Raw genomic sequence first — 24,253 nt, 5'->3', positions numbered from 1 at the left:
CGGGGGAGTTTTTTCAGGTTAACTTTCCCGCTCTACTGTCCTCAATACACAGACACTTAGACTTATGGGGCCGCCTGTTCAGCTCTTGGATTGGCAGGATCAATACCTTTAAAATTAATGCACTTCCACACCTTCTCTATATGTTCAGGCTCTCCCGATTTGGCTTGATAAAAGATACCTTAATCAAATACATCATCTATTGGGTTTTATTTGCGGGAGAGGGGCACGCTCCCAGGGTGTCTAAGAGGCTTTTAACACAGAGCAGAGGGGCAGGTGGGCGGGTAGGTGGGATGGCCCTGCCCAATATTTCTCTATTTATGCAGCCTCACAGGAGAGGACTGTTGTAGAATGGTCCATGACTGAATCACACAAGAACTGGACACATTCATCATATCATTGCTTGTAAACCACTGTAGGACTTGGTGTGGCTGGATAGAAAGCTTAGGGCACCAAATTAATTTCTCAGAACACCAGTCGCCTCCACCTTCTGGGTCTTGGATACCTATGTAGTAGCCCAGAATTTCTCAACATATCTCTCACCATATCCGTGTACCCCTATTCATTACAATAAAGACTTTACCATCCCTTTGGAGGGCACTGCCTTCAAAGTATGGCGGGGTTGGGCCACAGAATGCTTGTTGACATGTTTGAGGCCTCCACGCCTAAAACGTTCCTCCTATGCAAGACCGACTTTGGTCTCTCCAAGAGAGACCCCTTACAATATGCACAACTGAAGCATTGGATTATTAACAAGGGTATTCGGCAGAGTGCAACACAGGATAAAAATACACTGGAAAGCCTGTTCCCTAAACTATTTCTATTAATACCAGATCTTTCTTGCCTGTGAGGCTCCCTGAATTTGGCAACGTAATAAGGAATGTGAACTGCCTTGGATATTCAGAGAGCACCATAACAGTGGAAGCAGCTGAGTAGGGATATACATTCATCATCTCAGTCTGTTGTAGCGAGAGAGATTCACCACAAAATGTGGTTCAGCTGGCACTACGCCCCTTCCAGCTTGCACATGTTTCCAAATAGTGATCCAAAATGCTGGAGAGGTTGCAGAGCCAGAGGCAAAGATATTCATATCGGGTGCGAGTGCCCTCTGGCCCGCCCCTTGTAGACACCTAGCAATAGCTTTCCACTGGAAAAAAAGGGAGACCTCTGCAATCTCTCAGGTTCATAACAGATTCTGGTCAAGGACAATTGATTAACATCATGAATGGCACTCCACTTGGCTTCACAACTAAATGGAAGCCATTGTCCGCTGTTATGTGTAAGGTGGTTATTTGCCATGCAGATTTAATATTTTTGTAAACATGAAATGCATAGTAAAAAGATGTACCCACAAATGGATGGATGTTCATTTCCCCAATCTGCATTTGCACCTTTAACACACAAACCATCACTTTTCTACAGAGAGCAGCTTCAGGTGGCTAGTTAGCTCATTAGTCATATAGGTTATTTTCCTACTGTGCTCATTAATGGCGGCCACGTCTTTCCAGTTCTAGTCTGTTTGATCCTCTTCTTTTGTTAGGAAGCCTATATACGGAGCTTTATCCAAACCTGTTAACACACAGCCACGTACATGATGTACCTTGTTTAATCTGTTCAGATAAATGGGAGGTTTTTTTTTCTTACAGTTTTATATAGCGCAAACTAGACCCGAAGATATCAGGTATATGAGCACCAGTTTCATTACGGATGGAAACATTTTTTTTTTTGTTAGGCACAATCCTTTGAGAACTTCCAGTTCACCATAACTTCCAGTTTACCATAACTTCCAATTTGCCTTAATTCCACCCAACTTCCAATTTGCCTTAATTCCACCCATTTTGTAGCAACTGCTTCCCATTTCCAATCACTGGAGATCTGTGAATTTAATTTTGAAGTAAGTAAAGTATTATTACTTCACATACTCCAAAACTGTTTTTTGTGAATAAATCCCAAAATGTTTCGGAACAGAAAGGGCGCTGTATGTGTGGGATGTCCTTTCAATAGCAGTGGTGAGTTAGTAACACAATCCATAGTGATACAAGATAAGCAGGGAAGTAATGCTCTTTATGTGGGATTAGAGAATAGGCTGAACAATACTAAGACCGCAGTATGATACAGCAGCCAGGGATTGGACTAACTAGATGTGTCCTTAACCATGGACTGCCCACAGCACACTGCATCAATGTAATAGCATACAGTGAACAGTCAAACTATAAGTTGCAAATCATTCGAAAATTAATACACTGTCTACAGGTCGGCCATTTCCAAAACTTCTGTTGCCTCTTACATGTGTGCAAGTACAGCTGCAGGCACAACATTTTATAAAATAGACAACTCTGCTGTTGCCTCAGGCCAATAAATGTAACCTGCCTCATCTTCAACAGCTCCAACCCCCTTTTATTTTCAGATTCTTGGCACTGATCATTCACTAAAGCACAACAAGCAGCATGTTGGCCAATTAAACACTATTGTAATACTATTAATACTGTACACTGTAAATACCTGTGGATGTGGTCTTTCCAGGGCAATGTTCTGGTGTTTGCTGACCCAGCATAGTTTTTGGTCTTGTAGGATGTTCTGCACAATCAGTTTGGGAAAATGGGCACCTGCAAAATCAATCACCAAATATAAATTAAAGGCACACAAAACGAAAGAAAACAAATGATCAGGTGCAATATTTCTCACAGATGAATTCTGGTCAGACTAAATGTACTAAACTGGTCTAAATAATCTAAGACCAGGGTCTCCAACCGGTTGATCGTGAGCTACCGGTAGATAGCGGAGACCCCGGGAGTAGCTTGTGTAGCCCTTCAGCCTTTCCAGCTCCATTTGCCCGCTCTCACCCAAACCAGCCGCTCGGATTGGAGCTAAGCTGGGGTGGGGGCGGGCGAAGAGGATGACACTCCACCCTGGAGCCACAGACTCCTCTCGTGAGAGTGACTCTTGTGGCGTCATCGTCGGGTGCCAGCGCGGAGCTGTAGGAGACGTGCCTTCCACCGAAGGTAAGCTCAATGGTGGAATTAGGGATCCCGTGGGAGGGATGGCTGACAAGGCGTCAGAGAGCGCTGGTTAGGAAGGAAAAACCGAGTGAAACAGAGGGCAGAAGGGGCACAAAAAACGAAGCAAAAACGAGTGGAACAGAGGGCAGAAAGGCACAAAAAACGAGTGGAACAGAGGGCAGAAGGTCAAAAAACGAAGGAAAAAAGAGTGGTACAGAGGGCAGAAGGGCACAAAAAACGAGTGGAACAGAGGGCAGAAGGGCACAAACAACAAGGGGAAAACGAGTGGCACAGAGGGCAGAAAGGCACAACAAGCATTGGCATTGCCAATAGGTCTCGTGTTTAGGTGCTCATAAGTGTTTAGCCAGAGCTATTGGCTCTGGCAATGTTGCTTTTTGCTGCATGCCGGTGTTAAACTGGTACTGATGTGGTGAAACCTTGCATAACTGGTGTTAGCACATACAGACATGACAAAATAATGAAGTAATATTGTCATAATTACGTCTTTTATGTTGCCTTTTCTTGCCGCATAATGCAGTCAACTGAGCCACATAAATTGCCTGGTCCGTTTCGCATAATTCCCGCAAACCTGGGTGTAGCTCCTGTAAGCACAGACGGGCACCCATTGGACTGGACATAGAGAGCAGCGCCTCCTCGTCAGCCATGATACAGCGAACACAGAATCCCATCTGACATTTTGGTGTAATCTGTTCGGAATCGCTATAACACGAGAGAAAGAGGGTCGACCTGTCTTCGCAGTTGGGTTCGGGTAAACAACCTTAAACAATGTGTAAGGTCTGTCCTAATGGGTCGGTTGCAAATGGAACTAGTTGTCGCCCTTGACTTGCGGCTCAATAAAAATCAAACATAACAAGTGGTTGATGTTTATGTTATGTTATGAATTTTTTAAAGCGCGGGATTCCCACAAAGGTGTCTTGGCGCTGTTACCGCTCACTACCTACCCGCTGAGGCCATGGTAACCCACAGAGCGCATGCACTATGTGTATGTGCACATCACTCATTTATATAGCTCGGTATGCAAAGCAGGCGCTTCAGTATTTTGGCAAATTGGACGTTTGTGCTTTTTTTCTTTATAAAGAGAAAATATTCACTTTTCTACAGTTAGCTTAGTAAATATTGTGTCCTTGTGTAATGCAAGTGGGGCTATGTAAAGCGCTCAGATACCCGATTCGGGTCAAGCTCGCGCTGTATAAAACTCTGGAAAAAAAGAAGGGAAAACAAGGAGTGTGGCAAATGGCCGGAGGGAAGCCGGATGGGGGCGGGAGAGCCTGGTGGGGGGGGCGGGAATGCAAGCGAGGGGAGGAGAATGGAGGGGGAGGCAAGACAGAGGCAAGGAGTGTGGCAAATGGCCAGAGGGAAGCCGGATGGGTGATGTCAAGTGCCAGAAAAGAAACGAAATACTGCCCCTGCAGCTGGACGTCACCTGTGCCTGTCCGTGCGACGGCATTCAAGGGGAATGCAGACAGGGGCACTGGAATTATTCTGTTCTGTGGGCGCAGATTTTTCCCGCATAATTATAGATTTACTGTAATTGCCACATACTTTATCATCTGCTGCATAATCTTCTGGTTTTTACAACAACATCAACACAAATCTGACTCAAACGGATTAAAAATTACTAAAACGTGGCCCTTGGCAAAGGTTGACTGGCTTTACAGTTGCTTTTTGCTGCATGACTGTGTTAAACTGGTACTAATGTGGTGAAACCTTGCATAACTGGTGTTAGCACATACAGACATGACAAAATAATGAAGTAATATTGTCATCATTACGTCTTTTATGTTGCCTTTTCGTGCCGCATAATGCAGTCAACCGTACCACATAAATTGCCTGGTCCTTGTCGCATAATTCCCGCGAACCTGGGTGTAGCTCCTGTAAGCACAGACGGGCACCCATTGGACTGGACATAGAGAGCAGCGCCTCCTCGTCAGCCATGATACAGCGAACACGGAATCCCATCTGACATTTTGGTGTAATCTTTTCGGAAGCGCTCAGATTCTCAAAGTAGGAGCTATAACGCGAGAGAAAAAGGGTCGACCTGTCTTCGCAGTTGTGTTCGGGTAAACAACCTTAAACAATGTGTAAGGTCCGTCCTAATGGGTCGGTTGCAAATGGAACTAGTTGTCGCCCTTGACTTGCGGCTCAATAAAAATCAAACATAACAAGCGGTTGGTGTTTATGTTATGTTATGAATTTTTTAAAGCACGGGATTCCCACAAAGGTGTCTTGGCGCTGTTACCGCTCACTACCTACCCGCTGAGGCCATGGTAACCCACAGAGCGCATGCACTATGTGTATGTGCACATCACTCATTTATATAGCTCGGTATGCAAAGCAGGCGCTTCAGTATTTTGGCAAATTGGACGTTTGAGAGAAAATATTCACTTTTCTACAGTTAGCTTAGTAAATATTGTGTCCTTGTGTAATGCAAGTGGGGCTATGTAAAGCGCTCAGATACCCGATTCGGGTCAAGCTCGCGCTGTATAAAACTCTGGAAAAAAAGAAGGGAAAACAAGGAGTGCGGCAAATGGCCGGAGGGAAGCCTGGTGGGTGGGCGGGAATGCAAGCGAGGGGAGGAGAATGGAGGGGGGAGGCAAGACAGAGGCAAGGAGTGTGGCAAATGGCCGGAGGGAAGCCGGATGGGGGCGGGAGAGCCTGGTGGGAGGGCGGGAATGCGAGCCTGGTGGGGGCAGGCGGATTAGGGAGATGCTCGTGCGGTCACGTGACCCGCTTTTGTGGTCACGTGACCTCACATGCACTGGGAAGAAACCGCAGTGGTTTCACTAGTCGATCGAGCACTTGAATTCTCGATCCCAAATGCACTTGCGCGCATTGTAGGTCACGAGACCTAAAAAACGAGTGGAACAGAGGGCAGAAAGGCACAAAAAACGAGTGGAACAGAGGGCAGAAAGGCACAAAAAACGAAGGAAAAACGAGTGGAACATAGGGCAGAAGGGCACAAAATCGAAGGAAAAACGAGTGGAACAGAGGGCAGAAAGACAAAAAACGAGTAGAACAGAGGGCAGAAGGGCACAAAAAACAAGGGGAAAACGAGTGGAACAGAGGGCAGAAGGGCACAAAAAACGAAGGAAAAACGAGTGGAACAGAGGGGAGAAAGGCACAAAAAACGAGTAGAACAGAGGGCAGAAGGGCACAAACAACAAGGGGAAAACGAGTGGAACAGAGGGCAGAAGGGCACAAAAAACAGGGGAAACGAGTGGCACAGAGGGCAGACGGGCACAAAAAACGAAAGGCACAGAGGCAAAATACAGAATACAAAAATATTGGGGCAGCTAAGAACAAAAGGCAGAACGGGCAGAGAGGCACGGGGGCAGCGAGGGGAACAGAAGGGAAAACCGGGCAGAGATACGGGGCAGCGAGGGGTACAGAAGGAAAGACCGGGCAGAAAGAGCACGGGGAACAGAGGGAAGAAAAAGGGTCACGGACCACGTACAGGCAGCGGGGGAAGACAGACAACAGCAGTCACAGACACAACAATGATAATACAGGCAATACAATAAAAGCAATAAAACGTTGAAAGGCACGTGTATAGGTTACCTTTACTTGGCAGGCAGGTAAAAATAGATACAGCCAGGATCAGCAGTAGGCTGTTCGTGCTGCTGTCTGATTGCTCACTTTCCCCAAGCCCTTGGGTACCACTGCCTCTTACAACTCTGCAGTTATCTGTGTCCAGTAGTCAAGGCCAAGCTCATGATGAGGAAGGGGGAGGGGGGCATGGGATTGAGGGGGCATGACTGTTAAGTCATGGTTCAGGGCCACTGGTATTATGTGGCACTGGAGGACCAAATTATGCATCAAGTTTGACAAAATCATGCAGCAAAAAAGATAAATGATATGGTGTATTGCAGCAAATTTTGTGATAGTACTACTTTATCGTTTTGTAATTTGTACTCGTTAGCAGTGTCTCTGAAATTTTGGACCTATTATTTGAAATGTCTTGAAGCGTCACAAATCTAAAGTCATTCCTTTTGGTGTTCTAGGGAACTCTTAAGTCAGGCCTGTCTTGGGTATTTTGTTCAAACCACAGTATGGGCTCTGATGAAATTAGACATTAAGTCAATGAAACTAGGCGTGGGGGGTCTCTCTGAAAAATGCGCGAGTTGCTTCGGGTTCAGTAGCTCACGGCGATTTTCAATGGCCAGAAGTAGCTCTGACTACACAAAAGGTTGGAGACCCCTGATCTAAGACATAAGGTTCAGAGGCATGTCAAAGTGTTCTTGATCAAAATCATACATATACACTTTTATCTACATACAGTGTAAGATACACATGGTAGATGTTCGCACATGTGCGTCTTTAGCAGAAACAGGGATAGAACTGTCATGTCCACATTAGTCTACAATGTACTTGGAGCCCTTGAGGTGGAAGGGCTAGAGCAGAAGTGACCATGTAATATTTTCCCATTATTTTATTTCATGGTTTTCTTAAGAAATCCAAAACATTTCACAAAGTTTGGAGTAAAGAAGTCACATGCAGGAAGTTAATGTGGATAAATTAGACCTCCTGTGACTGCAGTGCAAATTTTGAGAGCGAAGCTGTTCTGAGATGAGCGGCTTCAAATTTTCCAGATATTTTAGGCAGCTCATTCATGTATTGTACAGGGGGGGGGGGGGGGGAGAGAAGAATTTATAAACGCCCCACCTGGTTGTCCAGCCAGGCAAGAAGAGTGCAGATATCAGCCAAATATTTTTTTTAAAGGCAGGAGTACATCTATATATATGTCCATTGTAATTTCTTCTGGTGGCAGAACCTTTACCTGGTGAATAATTCTTATGTGCTACAACAGATTCCTTCAGCCCAACCAAATGATGCTGTTATTCCTTCTTCTGTCGGCAGAGTCCGCCCCACGATCTCCATCAATTAGTTAAAAAAAAAATTCATTTTAGAACTCCCACTATAATATGAAGAAACACAGTGCAGCGAAAGGAAATAGCCCTGAAGAACTTTCTTGCCTTAATTGAATTCGCCACAAGGACAGTTGAGAAGGAACCGGACCAAAAGTCAATGCTTGGGAGAAACACTCATAACTGGGAAGAAACCAAATTGCACAATCGGTCATCGAGTATGACCGATTGTGCAAATCGGCCCCAGATCTTTCTGACATGTTGGTGTTTGTTGGAGGAGGTATTTATTGTTGAACACTGATTGAGTGAGGGGCTGCCTCCTCCTTCGTAGTGCCTTTCCCCCTTGAGCTCCTTTTGTTTGTTATAGAAGAAACCAAATTGCCCTGTAAGATTACTCTAAGATAGAGTTTGGATACTGGTTCCTGTCTGAGGACACTGAAGCCACAAGGACTCAGCTCTTTTAAAGATTATCTCACATTTAGGAACTCACCATGGAAAGTGTGACAAGAGATCAGAACTAAAGGACAAAGCACTTTGTTAATTTTAGATTGAACAGGACAAGCAAGTACCCACAGCAATGAGTAGGACGACAAGCAGATCTCTGTTAAACACAACACATGATATTCTTTTTTCTTGGTGGATTGTGATTCTAACCAGAAACAAAGGCCGCTCTGCTTTCTACTAGACTCCTACAGACCACTGCATGTCCTTGTCAACTAAAGGTCAGCACACCATTATTGAATAACAACAACCCAATCGGGCATTTAAGAACATATTCTATTTACCATGATTATTTTTACGGATTTAGTAAAGCTCTAGTGCCTGCATACAATATCCAGTTGGCAGGTAAAACTTTCACTTAGAATTCATTTTCACAGCATCTTCAATTTATGTCAGGACAGGAGGCGAGGATCGTGCTATTTCTCACTTCGCTTTATTACAAATTTAAAAACCGCACCCATGTTCTAAAGTAAACAAGGAAAGAAAACTACAATTACCAGAAACCCTAGGGAAACTTGTCAAATCCATCTTCTTATCCACACAACTGGTGCCAATATCGCCCATCTTCTATTTCCAGGGCTCCTTCTTTCTTCACTGCTGCAGCCCAGTTAAGTGTTGTTTTCTTGCTCTCTGCGCTGATCTTTTTGAATTGTGGCATATGAGTGCAGTTTGTTGGCTGATCTTTTCCCCTAACCAGTCCCCTTAACCGTTGTGCATCCGCCTGGGCGCACCGAACGCAACTTTCAATCAAAAATGGAAGGTGCAGCCCGCCGCCCATTAGGGGACGTGGCAAGTCTCGACTGCTCAGCGGCATGTGTTTCCTCACAATGCTGTCATCAGTGCTGTGGGGCTGCAGTCTGGCCGATCCGACTCAGATTGCTACGTCCCTTAGGGGTCTGTATTTGCCCAATATTACCTTATTACGCCCCTCTGGGATCTATGTTCTTCCTCTTCATGATGCCCTGCAGGGTCAGTATTTGCAAGGCCGTGTAGGCCGGTTGGGACTCCTTTGCAGGCAGTTCTTGTCCCCGGTGACCCATGGGGTGTTGGATGACCCTTGGACTTCAACCCGTCTATTGTGAGCCTCTGGCCACCCATAAACTCTGGGCTTACTCCCAGAACCAGATTTACACGCCCTACGTGTCCCAAATTTAGGCTCAGCTTGTACCCCTGGCCTTCCCTGGGCCTCTTATAGTAGACTGGTGCCCCAGTCTTGGTGCTACACACAGCACTATGCACCATGGAATGTGATGATAATTACCAGTAGGAAGACACTTTGTCCTTCCTCCAATGGGCCAACGAATTTTGTAAGGCTGTTGACACCTCAATTTAGAAGGCTGTCAATACAGCCATGGAGCCCCTTGAGCACCCCCTCTCAGAATTTTTTTTGCGTGAGTGCGTGAAAATCCTTTAATCTCCTCCACAGGCACCTTCCAACCCCCCCACTGCACCTCCTCCCTCATCGTCCTGAGATGCTCCTTCTGAGGCCCACCCCCTACCCCAAATAAGCAATTCCAAGAAGGGGTGGACCACGATACATTTGTGCGCCTTCAGACAGCCTTTCTGGACCATGTGCCCTCCCTTGATGGGTCAGGAGAGCCGGCAGACAACTATCCCGATCCTTCACTGCCAACCTATCTTCACAAGCCCAGTCCACATGAGTCCATGGGGAGTCAGAGGAGGATGCGGGCTCTTTCAGGCCCTGGCGCCCTTACTCCGAACCGGCTGACAAACACGACCATGCTTTATCCAGATGATATTATCCAACCCAGATCCATCGATTGGGTTCCACTGGATAAGGTTGCGAGGTATGTGGCAGCATGTCTACGTGCAGAGTGCCCTCGACCCTCACTTCTGGGGAAAGTTACCCTAACCTAGGACATCGATCCCAAGATGCCCACCTTTTAATCAAAATTCATCAAAGACCCTAAGAAGGGTACTGACCGCTCTTGGAGGTCACGCCAAGACAAACTTCTTGGCACAATAGGCCCATGACTAAGACCGTGGTCATGGCGGAAGAGGCTAATGCATCTGGTTCCCTCATTCCACCAGACGTTCTCTCAGGATGGGGACAGCAAGCAAATGTAATTATGTAAAAAGCAAATTGCACGCTCTACACAGAGCGTTGCCGCACTTTACTTATTAAGATCGATACCAAACTGGGCGGTCAAGCCTCCGAGGAGGCAGGTCCAGTGGGCCGAAGGGGATTGTTTGGAGACCCATTTGTGAAAGAGTTAGGCATGTTTGTGGTGACCTTCAAGTCACTTGATAAGGTCCAGACAAACATCAGGCGCTTTTTTAATCCAAACGTTTTCAAAGTGGCTGGTCGTGGTAGGGGACACATGGCTTGCCGCTCCCTACCCTACATTGACTCCCAGAGGACAGGGCTCCGTACATGGACAGCGGCAAAATAAAACTCACTACACAAACTTCTACCCCAAGAGAGGTCAGCGATTCACCAGACAAGTCGGCTTTAAATGGCAGGCTGGCAATGGTAAGTGCACTTTCTTCTGCCCAGAACAGGGTAGGTGCGCCTGGCATTGTTTTTCCGAACACGTTTTCCATTACATCAGATGCATGGGTGTTGCAAACGGCTCAGGGATTCAAGACCTCGTCCGATTTGCTTCTACCAGCAAGCTGCTGAGCTCATAGATAGGGAGGTAGAGGAATTATTTTAAACAAGCATTTGCAATGCAATAGGTCTCACATTCAGGCGAGTTTGAGCTGTTGGCATTGTGAATAACAATGACTTTTATTTATGTTTTGGGGTTTAAAACCTAAATAAGAGGCATTATTTACAATACTAATAGCTTAAACTCTCACAAATGCGAGACCTATTGTATTGCAATAAAGGGCCTTCTCGAACGCTTGTTAGATTGAAAATATCAGATGAAGAGACGGCCCTGCGACGTCTTCAAAGTAGTGATAAATAGTGCAGTGAAAAAGATGTGTAAGTGTTGTAAAGTATACAGACACAAAGTGTGAAGTGAGAGTTACATATGATCCGAGCTATAAACACTAACCAAGCGCTCCAACACCTTTCGCACTGTGATTACACTGTCGTGGCTCAGGAAGAAGAACGGGCGGAGTAATTTCCTGCCCTCTCTATGATTTGAGTGTGCAGTGTGCCATTGTGTAATGTCATTGCTGTCTTTGGCCTAATAAACACTCCAGCTTTAGTAAGGCGCTGGCTACACCTCCTGGTGCAGGGCGGGTTGTGCTTTATGGCAGGCATGGAGGGAGGATGGGATGGTCTTGGTTGCAGCAGGTGGTGGTATTGGTGATGGCGGTAGTAATCAGTGGTGTTGGTAATAAAACAATCCGTCAGGTGGCTTTAGTGCAGGTGGCATGTAACACAGATGTGCTGTTGACAAGAACAAATGTTAAAATGCCTGTAAGCAGGCGCCTGTGTTACGAGGCAGCCGTGCTGCTTAAAAAACACACATGCGGTTTCAGCTGAAGCAGCGCATGTCCGCCCTGCAGTAAGAGAAACTCAAAGTAAATAGTGATTTACAGACTAAATAACAGGTCCTGTGAAACATCCGAAGTAAAGGGCCAGTCGCCATGGGAGGGTACAAATGAAGAAAAGGCCGTACTAAGGAGGGACTAACAAGCCTATTAACGAATCCGAAGGCAGCATTTATGAAAGACAATGACACAAGCCAATGAAAAATATGGGAGGAGTGTGGGCGCTACTTCTCTCCCATACTCTACTACAGCAGTCTCGCAGAGTGAACAGTGCATGCACGCTGCCGCTAGGCTCGACCTAAAGGGGGCCATTTGCCATTCCCTCACACATCCCAACGGTTTCATCAATATCTCTTTGGTGGACAAGGCGGATGGCGGCCAAATGACGGTGATAAATCGAAGAGAATTCAACAAGTGGCTGGTATACCACCACTTCAAGATGGAAGGTATCTACCTTCTCCGAGATGTCATTTTGCCCAAGAGGTGGATGGCGCACCTAGATCAGAAGGATGCCCATATAACTATTCCTGTCTTCCCGCCTCACTGCCGGTTTCTCCAGTTCGTCTGGCGCGCCCAGACATTCAAGTTTAGCACTAATCCCTTCGGGCTGCCGTCTGCTCCGTGGTGTTTCACGAAGGTACTCGAAACAGCAACATAGTTCCTTCGGGCCCAAGGGAAAAGAATCATCTTCTATTTGGACGTCATTCTGCTACTGACCCAATGTCCCCAAAGGCTGATCCAGCAGCTCCGGACAGCAGTAAACCTCTTGCAGGCGGTGGGCTTCGTGATCAAAGAAAATCAGTCGCTCCTGTCGCAAACAACTTTGCTAGGGTTTGTGAAAGACTACCATGTCCACCCTCAGCCCTCCATCACAAAAGATGGTGCATATTTGGCACAAACTGTGCCAGACCTTGGTAACGCCCAAAACCCAGCTCAGGCAGATTGCAAGCCTGGTGTCTCTGCTGTCTTTATCCATTCAGGTATTCTTTCCTGGCCCTCTGCTCTACAGGGCACTCCAGTGCTTCAAGGCCAATCATCTGCGCAAGGGTATTACTTAATCCCAGTCAGTCCCACTATCGGACGAAGCAAAAGAATAGATCGATTGATGGCCAGCCCACATGAAGACCAGGAATGTGAGTGCGATCGTTGGATCGACCCTCGACTTGGTGGTGCAGTTTGATGCAAGCCAGTCCAGTTGAGGAGCTAAGTGTGGGGAATTTTACACAGGAGGAAGTTAGTCACCAAACAAACATATTTTTCATACCAACTATTTAGAGCTCCTAGCAGGTTTGTTGGCCAAAGACAGGATTCAATCCTGTGTTCTCCTAAAGATGGACAACGTATCCGCGATGCATTCTAATAATCACCATGGGGGTGCCAGACCCAGAGTGTTGGCAGCCTAGTCAAAGAACTTTTGCCTGGAGAATCATGTGTCCGTGACAGTAGGGTGCCTTTCAGGTCAGTCAAATCAGGTGGTGGATTGTCGCTTTCACAACTTTCAAAATGCAAATCTTTGGAAACTGGAGCCGCAGGTCTTCCTGCAATTCTCGGACATGATGGGCCCATTTTCGGTCGACCTTTTGAGTCGCGGCTCGACCACCAGCTGCCCTGATTCTTCAGCTGGAGGCCCGACCCTCAGGAGTCGCAACAGACACATTTCTCCAGGATTGGTCCCAGGAGAAAGGATATGTATTTCCCACTTTTCAATGTCAGCCCAGACTGCACCAGAAGGCTGAGGTGGACTTAGTGACACCCATGTGGAGATCTTAAGTGTGGCTTCTGGATTTTCTTGAACTTTCCGGGGATTCTCTAATCCAACTCACCCCTCTATCCTCAGATTCTGCTGAGTCTGGATTTCACACCACACAGGTTGGTGACGGAAGGTTCCCTGCAGCTGATGGCCTGGCGGATTGCAGGATACGATGGGTGCTGGCGGGCTTTTGTGACATGCTGTGTTCCTCCTCTCTAAGGCCTGGGTGGATAGCACAACCATACGCTACTGGCTAGTCTGTACACGATTGGTGCATTTGGCTCTGCGACATGGTGTGTATCGCTTAGGCGCAGGCGTTGTCCATATTCTGGATTTTTGGTCCATCTTGGCTGAGGAAGAGCTGGCCTATTGGTCTATTAATGCTTTCAGGTCCGCCATATCAACAGGGCACACTCCAGTTGATGGCAGCCCAAAGGGAGAACATCCTTTTGTATGCTGCTTAGGGAGGGGATAAGAGTCTACCTCCCACCAGAACCTCATTATTCAGAGTTGTTGGGCATAAATCAGGTCCTTAACCTTTTTCTATCTTGGCAACCGAAAATGTTTTAATCACGGAAGTAATTGTCGGCTAAGTTAGCAATGCATCTTTGCCTTGTATCATGCAAGCAGGAGTCACATATGAGAGTCCCGGACCTTTCAGGCAGTGTTTCCCCAGGTGGGGTGTTACTTAAGGTATGTAGACAGAACAAGTCTAATACCGTGTAATTTCTTACACAGCCTTTACAGATGTACCCTGTGTGTGTGGTTCAGTGCCTTAAGGCATATCAAGATATGACGGTGAACGCTAACCCTCCCTGTGAAAGACAACGTCTCACTGCCTTAAGAAAACCAAAGCAGTGTCTTTCCCCACTATAGCCCGCCGGGTGCAGTGGGTTATGCAGGAGGCCAGTATTGATACCAAAATGCTTGGAGCACATTCAGCGAGAGGGGCGATGGCCTCTAAAGCGTTTTGCCTTGGAGCTCCCTTGGTGAACATGAAGCGTGATTGGTCCTGAGACTCCACCTTTAACAGGTTCTATTTTAAGCAGGTGCTGGATGTTGCACAGTTGGTGGCGAGTAAACTTTAAACTAGCATAATCCTTGCCTCTGATCTGGAGATAGAATCAAAATGTGCTTACCTATAGTGAAGATAAATTTTTAATTCTATTAAGGACACAGAAGCGAGGATTAGCCCACCCAGTGGTTAATTTGAACACTGGCCCTCCCAATTTGGCATTAAGTAATGTTTTAATGTTCAACGTTATGAAATATACAAGCAATGCCGATATGTGGTTCTGTTGAAACACATGTTTGGCAGGCTCATTTGTTATTTATGGCATTTTGTGTTCTAATACTAACAGAGGTCTTGAGAATGACTAACTTATTCAGAATGGTCATTTACGAGTTTCCTCTCTGCCTGAGAAATAATATAGTGAAACAAGATGCATGTTGTCTCCAATTAAGTGTGATTCGCGTGAAGAAAGAGGGAGCACTGGAGTTAGAAGACAGACTATATTGGCATCAGTTGCGTGGATTAGAAGATGGACATCCCATGGTTCCCTAAATGTAAATGTAAATGTGGGTGTACTTGTAAAGCGCACTCCGACTCCATGGAGTATCCTGGCGCTGTAGACCGCTGGGGAACCCGTCCTGGTTTTCCCTGTGAGATGGTCCCTTTCTGGGGATCTCCAAGGTGAAACCAGGCATCCCTGGCGTCTGTGGGGGGCCGTTGTAGAGATGAGGCAAGCTTAATGCCCAGAGTTGCCCAGTGTGTTCCCTGGTTAGAGTAGGCACCGAGGCGAGAATTATCGAGTCCGCTGACCCTGGTCCACGACCCTGCCGCGTCGGGAATTGAACCCTGGTCCCGGGCCGTTCTCTGCTTACAGGTCTGCCGCCTCTAACCAGTGAGCCACACCACTCCACTCCTATGGTTTTGAGGAACAGTAGTTTTCTTTCAGTGTTGACTTTAGAAAACTGCTGCTGTTTTTAAATTTTTTACAAAGTGAGAATTAGCATAATCCTTGCCTGTGTGTCCTTAATTGAAAAGAAACTTACCTTCACTATAGATAGGTACATTTTCATTCTTGACCATTGCCCTACAATTTTCCAGAAAAATTCCAGTTTACAAAATGGAGACTTTGCAAGAGAGTACTGTAGTCCCACCAAATGCTATCTTCCTCCACACTTTCTTCATGGCCCAAATGTGAGACAGTGAATGTGGTCAATCTACTTGGGTGCAATCTTCTGTAACATTAGTTGTTAGTTTACTACATTAGCTTCTCTCTTTATATTTGCTTATGCCCATGGCATTTGAATCTCAGAGTTGCCAACACTACTTATGGCTGTAGTTTGTCTAATTTTAGCGCATAGTCAACTGCACAGGCTTACGAGGGTGGATTTAACTTGGCAGCAAGAAAGCATTCCTTGCTACAACCAACACCACTTAGGGCCCGATTCAGATCCGGTTAGGAAATCTTCCAGATCTAATCGGTTTGGAAATGGCTTCCGACCCACTTGGATCGGGAGAGTCCAAATGCTTCCAGATACGATTTGGTTAGACTCCCACTGACTTCAATGGGAGCCTATGTTCCTAACCACATCGTAATCGGGCCCTCGTCAGGAAGACACGTTCCCGATCTGATTCGGAAGGAGCAAATGCAGTTAGGATGCCTTCCTAACCGCATCGTAATCGGGCCCTAGGTGGGAATGCTTTCCTAACCGCATCGGTATCGAACCCTAAATAGAAAGGATAAATTGTACTATGCAGTCTTTAAGCTTAAATTTCTACAGCTAACAAAAAACTTTGCCTTAATCTGTCATACTGAGTGCTTACATTCCTTTAGATTCTTAATCGTCTTTATATCATCAACAGATTTGAATGTTACCCTAAAGGTAAGCTATATTTTGCGTAATTAGCTTTGACACCAACCCGTTTCACTCAAGATGCCAAATATTAGTGTACTGCATATTATTTGAGCTGAAATTTGGAATAGATCATTTTCTCAATTCAACAGAAAGCGAAAAATCGAGAAAGAACTGTTAATATTACATAGAAGGTGACCCTGTATGTTAAAAAATATTGAGCTTCTTATGGCAACTGGAGTACGTTCCCATGTGGATAATTCTGCAACTTTTTTTTTTTTAGTAGAATCAGAAAGTACACGTTGTTTGCAGTCTGTCTATGTTCGTCCCAGATTTCACATCACAGGTTTGTGTTTGACTTTCTAGAGTATGCTACGCTCTTCCTTCTGTGAATCCAGTTGCTCTAGACAAGATGCGAGATTTACTTTCAAGTTGGCTTTCTGTGATTATTGAAATGCAAAATATCATTGAATTAAATGACACCCAGTTTGATATAATCGTTTGCAAAAGATGGTAGATCAGAGGTTTCTTAAAACTTTCACATCTGTGAATCCCCAATGAATCACTACTAAAAGTTGGGAATCCCTGAATAAGTGCATTTTACAATTTGAATGCCAAAATAGTGCACACACAAAAAAAACAGCATATATAGCAAACCAATTTACAAACTATGAAGTACATTATTACACAAACAAAAAGTAAACATAGTTGATATTTGAATTTATTGGCAAGGTTTGCCTTCTCCTTTTTTTGCTCCTAATGCATGTTCTTTTTGTTGGCACGTACCAGTGCTTCAATTGAAGTCACCAATCTACTAAATTGGGTTTGATGTACTTGCACTACTTTATCAATATCGAACATACAATACTGGCTTATTGTTTAAACCACAAGTTTTAATTTCTTTACATTTACAGGCCCTTTAGAAATTTTCAATTTTGCTTTATGTTCATATACTTCATTAATATTATTACATGTTCTAAACCATTGCAGACCTCTTCCTCCTTCCCAGGTTAAAAAACACTGGTTTAAATTTTGCCTGTAGGCACACTGACTATACAGAACTAAAAACAGCAAAGAAAGGCAGTAAGGGATTGATTGTTGCACTACTTATATATACACATTAATTTAAAACAAATGCTGTATGCAAGCTGCCCACCTCCTAAGTCCACTTCCAAAGGACTTTTGTTTGATCGACTATACAGAACTACTGGATATTCTCTTACTCACACATTGGATATAGAGTTGACGGAGTAGCACAAATCCATTTCATGTATTTATTTGGGAGCTTTGTAAAGTGGGACAAGCCACCACTAGGACGCCTCTGATCGCTTTGCATTAGAAATATCAGTCAGGTAGTTTATCATTAGACAGAATAGTTAACAACAAATACTAGTAAATATGTAGCTTTTAACTCATGGTACAACCTTTTAGATAGATTAAATAATCACAGTTAAAGCAAGGAGCTTAGCAGAGCTGATTTTAGGCAACTAACTAGCAAGTCCAGGTCAAGGCAGGAGACAGAACTGTCCAGAGAGGAACGGCTCATTGTATCATAGGCCGAATTCTTGAATTTTAGCAACCTCCTGAATCTGAGAAACTCCGTTTTCTGTCCTGAATACAGTGTGAAATTGCTCCATAGAGAAAACATTTAAGGCTTCACCTCCAAATTTCATACAGCGAATCAGTCAAATGGACAAAAACTTCAACCTTGCCAGGAAGTGTTGTAAACAGCCATGCGACAATTTGTCAACGAGATAGAGGATTAGAAGTTTGCTCATTCCTAACTGTGTTGGAGAGGAAATGAAACATGAAGAAATTACGCTACAGCAGACACCAGTAGAAACCTGTGTTTGTAAGCTTAAAGGAATTTATAGTTTCAGAACACGCACGTATTCTGTTGTCCCAGGAAATTGAAAATATGATTGAAGAATAGGAGCAGGTGATTGAATTATCCAAATGTACACAGAATCCTATAAGAAGTCTTGGGAGCAGAACGATAAAACACATATGCAAATATATATATATATATATATATATATATATATATATATATATATACTTTCAAAAGAAGTAGATAAATGGTTTGTTAAGTATTGTTGGAATTACAATAAAGAATACGTAGAAAATAGGTTAAGAGTTTAGGGACACCAATGACCAGATGTTTTCAGCAACAAATATTTTTTTTTCCTTTCAAAACCTTTATTGAAAAGGAAAAAAACACAATAAGGCATGTTACAGGTCATCCATCGCTTCATCGACGATCGTAGTTGCACTTTCAAATAAAGTCGACATTACAGAGCAATTGGTGATTAGATGTTAACATGACACAATAAATATTCATTGGAACTATGATAGTTACATTATGGAGGGGGAACAAGAAGTCGGAGCCTGGGTGTGATCAGGGTGCGTCGAGTCCATGCAGGTGAATGGAGCGTCAGTGGTGGGGGAGTCAGTTGCAGTTACGTATGGGGTGGCCTGCATTTGGAGGTAGGAAATGAGAGGGCCCAATATGTCAGGAGGTCTACTAGCCGCAGGCATCAAATCCCAGAATTGCCAAGGAGCTTCTGACAGTGGGCAGCATCAACTAACCTATGCTTGGTTTGGGGTGCCGGCTTACAGCCAAAGCGCAAGACCACCCGGCATTTTGCAAGCACCAGGAGCATTGCTATCAATTTGCAAATAGCATCTGACAAGTGCTTAACCTCTTCCATGCTCATGACGGCTCCCGGCCGTCATGAATCACAGTGGGCGTGTGCTGATGACGGTCAGGAGCCGTCATGACCAAGCCCGCGATCGGAATGTGCAGCACTGCGGCGGAATTCGTGCCGCAGCGATGAGGTTAACATAACACAAGAGGCCCAACCGGGGATCAGAGGCGAGTCACTCAAGTGTAATTTTACTAATGGCAGTGCACACCACTACCCAGAACGAGGAGACCCCGAGGTACAGCCAAACCAGGTGCGCGAAATCTGCACAAGGTGCCGAGCAGTGCATACATCTGTCATTGTCCCTCAAGCCCATCTTGTGTAGTGATGCAGCGGTATGGTAGAGTCTGTGAAGGTATTTTAAATTCTGCAACAAAAATGTAACTGCTAAGTAAACTATTATTTGACCTTTTGCCAGAAGTATTGTTCACGATACTATTTAAGTGGTGCTTTGTGAAGCAACAAATTGAGAACGGCTGTTTACCTGTGTGGAGACAGCTGCTTACCTTGCCACAACATTAAATATGTGTGTTTGCCTTGCAAGAGGGATCTTGTATTTTCTTTATTTTAGTTACCCCGCAAAAGTTGGCGAGCCAGGTAGAAGTACCATTTGCAAATGACGCTAGATGGTATGACTATGTAGAGGGGGCTGTTAGTATGGCGCAATGGCCAGTATCCCAATGAAGAGATGAGGATTATAGAAGGACTGAAGATAATCTATACCTTGGCAGAAGGGGAGTGCAATAGTTTCACCAGAGTGGGTATCACGAAGTGAGGACAGAAGTGATGCAAGGAGAAAAGAATGTTGTCATGATCTTTTAGGACAGATTCAGGGAAGTTTTGTACTCCCTTGAATTGACAGCAAGATGAAGGAAAAAAAATGTTTCAGGACAGATTCAGGGAAGTTTTGTACTCCCTTGAAATGACAGCAAGATGAGGACAGCTAGATCTGCCATTTAGTTAGCTAAGATTTCTTATTTAAGGGCACTGTTATTTCCATAAGTAGTGCAAGAAAATACAATAAATGCAAGCGCCTACTTCAGAATTACATCAATGAAAGGTGTAAAATAGCAGTCCTTGCTGGTTTGCGGTCTAGATGTCTTGTTGGAGAAATATGTGCGTCACCTGTGATATCGCAGTTATCTTCGTTTTATTTTACAGAACAAGACGTTTAGGTCTCTCTAAGGCACTAATGATTCACACTGAAGTGTGAGGCACATCCGCTAAAAAGAAAATAATCAGCCTTCTAAAAGGTAATTAGTCATTCTTTCAATGCCAGGTACAAGAATTCCAGATGCTAACATTAGATTTTTTTGTGGCGACCAGCACTAACACTTGTTGGCGTTCGAGTTGGATTTTGGAGCAAACCCTGACTTCAGCATGAAGATCACTCTCAATGCAATGTAACACAGAGAAGGGTGATAATGTGTGAAAATGCTTCTCCAAAGGACCACACATATGCTTTAGTCGTCATTAGGTCACTGTAAGGCTGAGCATACTAAACAGCAACATATCTGAAGTGATATCGAAGTATCGAGAAATCAAGACGTAGTAAGACTTACCATTAGACTATACTTCTTACTCCGTGTTCTGGTGCTGTGGTTTATCTAGTAGGCATCCCCATAGTCCCTTAGGTAGCAGCCTATAAAGAGGAAAACACATTTGTTAATATTTATGTATTTATACTTTGGTAGCAGTACACTGTTGAATTTAAGGGCTGTATTTTTAGAAATGCAAATGTAACATCAAATGGCACACGATCAATAGAACAGTTTACTGCTTTTCTAAGACTTTCTTCCACTGTGCATGACCCTTGTGAGTCGGTCTCTCACACCTACATTTATCTAACAATACCAGGTTGCAAAATAGCAAATTAAACTTGTGCAAATATTGATTTTATCACACCCTGTACGCTCAGCAGGCGACAGAAAGAAAATACGCTTTGTTGGTTTAAATAACAGGCAGATGCTATTACTTGACTTAATACATTCCTTTCACAACATGAAATGGTGAAAGACTAAGATAGCAGTGTAGGAATATCAAAGAGAAAATGTTCTATCTCTCGTTTGTCGTGGAGGTAAAAACATGTAGGGTCAGATTTATTATCCATTGTTTTGGTTGCAAACAGTAAAACTCTGAGTTTGAGACAAAAAAAATGGATTTTCCCATGTACAAACCCCATTTAAAGAATAAGTCAAGCTTTACTGACTCCTAAAATCAAAATGGAACTGGGTACAATTCTGAATTTGGAAGGGAAGTGTTTTAGGCATCTCTTCCGAGTACCAAATTATTATGTAATAGAATAACGTCTGCAAACCAATGAAAAGCTATCAAACCCCCCACCCCCTATGTTGGAGTGGTTGCCCATTCTCAAAAGGAAAGGGTTCACTTTGTGAATGTTGAAAAAAGTTTCAGGGAGAGTAGGAAGTGGTCTACAGGACTACAGACAACTCAATGTCTATTTTTAAATTGAATGCAAAACAAAAATAGGCTTTTTTAGGTCGAGCGACCTATCTCAATGCGCATGCGCATTGAGCGGGAGCTCGATATATTGTGGCTTAAACAGAGCTTACCGAGATCAGGCGATTCCCAGGCGATTTCTTCCAGTGCACGTGAAAGCGCGTGCACAATGCCACCAGCCGCTTGCCTCGCATTACCACATCAAAGGCAAGGCGGCCTCGGCTCAGGCCCCTGCTGCTTCACACCCTCATGCCGCTCTCCCCGCTCCGCCCCCTCCCGCCGTGTCCACTTCACTTTGACGGCCGCAGGCCGTCTCTCGTGTTTCTGCTTGTTGTCTATTAGAGGCTGCTGTGCTTGTTGAATTTTAAGACCGACATGACTATGTTTTATTCATGACATTCTGTTTAGTAACTCTTCCGTTGCCTCCATGAGTTAGCAGCTTGTTATGACAGCAAGAGACTCTGACGTTAGACTAGGAATCACCATATATCATTCCGCGGCCCGTTCCGGAACTCTTCTTGTTCCTTGGACCGCAGAGACCGCTTTACTTCATCAATAAGGTAAGATCACACCTCAGTCGACTGACTGGACTTGCTTCCTAAATGCCAGCAGACATTTAGCTTACCTGCCCTTTTCATGAGGCAATAACGCAGCGTCTGTCTGCTTCATCAGCACGCAGCGCCGGGCGAAACTCCCTTTCCGAAATCTTTTAACCTAACGGGCGCATTTTTGCAATGATTACCAGCTACACCCGCATGTACCCGCTACCCCCGCCTCTCCTTCTCGGCACGCAGCGTTCCATGATATCCATGTTCCCCTTCCATACCCCCTACCATTGAGCGTATCTTTACAGTGATTACCTGCCACCCCCGCAAGTAGCATTACTTGTGCCCATTATTTGCATTCCGGCGAGTTTGCAGTATCAAACGTACACAACTAACCTCACCCGCCTGTCAGCCACGGTGTAGACACCATTCTTAAGGAGCCGAGAATTAACTTTCTTTCCCCCACATCCTTCAATACCTGAGTAATACTGCTTGTTCCCCTCCGTTCACACCACCTATACTTATGAATATACGCTGAATTCAGCATACACACTTGTCTTTTCCTTGTTTAGTTTTAGCCCATCGGAAGATAAGGTGTTTTGTCAGAATCACAGGCTATCGAGTCGATGCCGGGACTCCGACTTAGCTCCACAGTTATAAAGTTGGAATCTCTGGCAGTAACGCCACATCCTCCCCAGGATACCTGGTGGCTAGTTATTCCTTTGTGTACACGTGGAATGTCAATGCATTCTATCTGCATTTTTTTATTTTAAATAAGGGCTTTTATTGTCCGGCAACATAAATAATGACTACTGTAATTATAAAGTGTAGGTGTTTAATGGTGACAAGCGAGTTGTGTGCCATTAACCAGCATGACGTCATGACGTAGGTCATGTGTGAACTTTACACAGTTGGGCTCCCCTTGTTAGAATGTTGATTTCAACTTTAATTTTGATCGGGAGGCTGCGCCCTTTTCTTTGATCACATAGCGCCACCAAAACGGCCGCAGTGCTTTGTTTCAGCATGGTAGACGGGGCTAACTTTACGTTTACAAATACTGTGCATGCTTCCAGGGCTTGTTTTTCAAATGTTTATTTAAATGCGAATAGCTTTCCCCTTCAACTAGTGTTTAATACTCCAACTGGTCCGTCATCCACGTCTCACCAGTTCGCAGCAAATGGTTAAACGGGTAAATAAATGCATTTCTCTGTCATTTAAATAGCACTGGCGTTGCCAATAGGTCTCGCAGTAGGAAAGTTGGAGCTATTACAATTGCAAATAACAATGCCTTTCAATTTTCTTTTCATTTTAAAAACATAAAGGGCTTTGTCATTTACAAAACCAATAGCTCTAACTTTCCTACTGCGAGACCTATTGGCAACGCCAGTGCTTGTTTTTTAAAGGCAGCCCTGTTTGCTCTAAAGCAGGGGTCTCCAACCAGTAGCTCGGGAGCTACTGGTAGCTCACCAGCACCCTCACAGTAGCTCTCAGAGGTGAAGCCAAACCAAGCCAATCTCAGAGATTCTGTGTATATTAAAGAAGGCAGCACTGCTCATTTCACTACCCTTAAGAGTTACAGACAGCCAAACCAATGGCAGGGTCTGTTGATAACACTAAAACACACACTGTGATGGCCTATCAATCAATCAGGGATTTATAGAGCGCACTATTCACCTGTGAGTGTCTCAAGGCGCTGCGGAAGTGTGTGGGGGGGATTTGGGCAGCTTAGGTCATTCGTAAAGCCAGGTCTTGAGGCTCTTCCTAAATGCTTTCAGTGCGTGTGGCTTCATCTGATGCTGAGGGGGATTTCATTCCAGGTCGTGGTCATGATGTAGGAGAAGGGTGTGCCTCCTGTTCTGGGGCTGTGATTGCAGGCGATTTCAGCCAAGGCCTGGTCAGCGGAGCGGAGGTTTCTTTTGGGGGTGTAGAAGGAGATTCTTTTGTTGAGGTATTGGGGTCCGGTGTTGTGGAGGGTTTTATAGGTGTGTGTGAGCAGCTTGAAGGTCACTCTTTTTTCGATGGGGAGCCAGTGGAGTGGTCGTATATGCTGGGTAATGTGGTCTTGTCGTGGGATGCTGAG

The 24,253-nt window shown here is 44.8% G+C and overlaps 1 protein-coding gene across 1 annotated transcript in view; it reads right to left on the bottom strand.

Moving 5' to 3' along the window:
• ZNF438 (zinc finger protein 438) overlaps nt 1–24,253 on the bottom strand; it is an 87,337-nt gene that overhangs the window by 51,413 nt on the left and 11,671 nt on the right. Inside the window, exons 2-3 of the mRNA XM_078663354.1 lie at nt 20,731–20,810; nt 2,500–2,603 (exon numbers count right to left, since the gene is read on the bottom strand). Coding sequence (XP_078519480.1) covers nt 2,500–2,551 — 52 coding nt within the window. The 5' untranslated portion in view covers nt 2,552–2,603; nt 20,731–20,810. The remainder of the gene's footprint in view (nt 1–2,499; nt 2,604–20,730; nt 20,811–24,253) is intronic.

This window comes from Lissotriton helveticus, chromosome 10, assembly GCF_964261635.1.
Source record: "Lissotriton helveticus chromosome 10, aLisHel1.1, whole genome shotgun sequence".
Taxonomy (NCBI): Eukaryota; Metazoa; Chordata; class Amphibia; order Caudata; family Salamandridae; genus Lissotriton; species Lissotriton helveticus.
The sequence above is the reverse complement of the archived record's forward strand: the minus strand, read 5'-3'. Positions and strand labels throughout refer to the sequence as shown.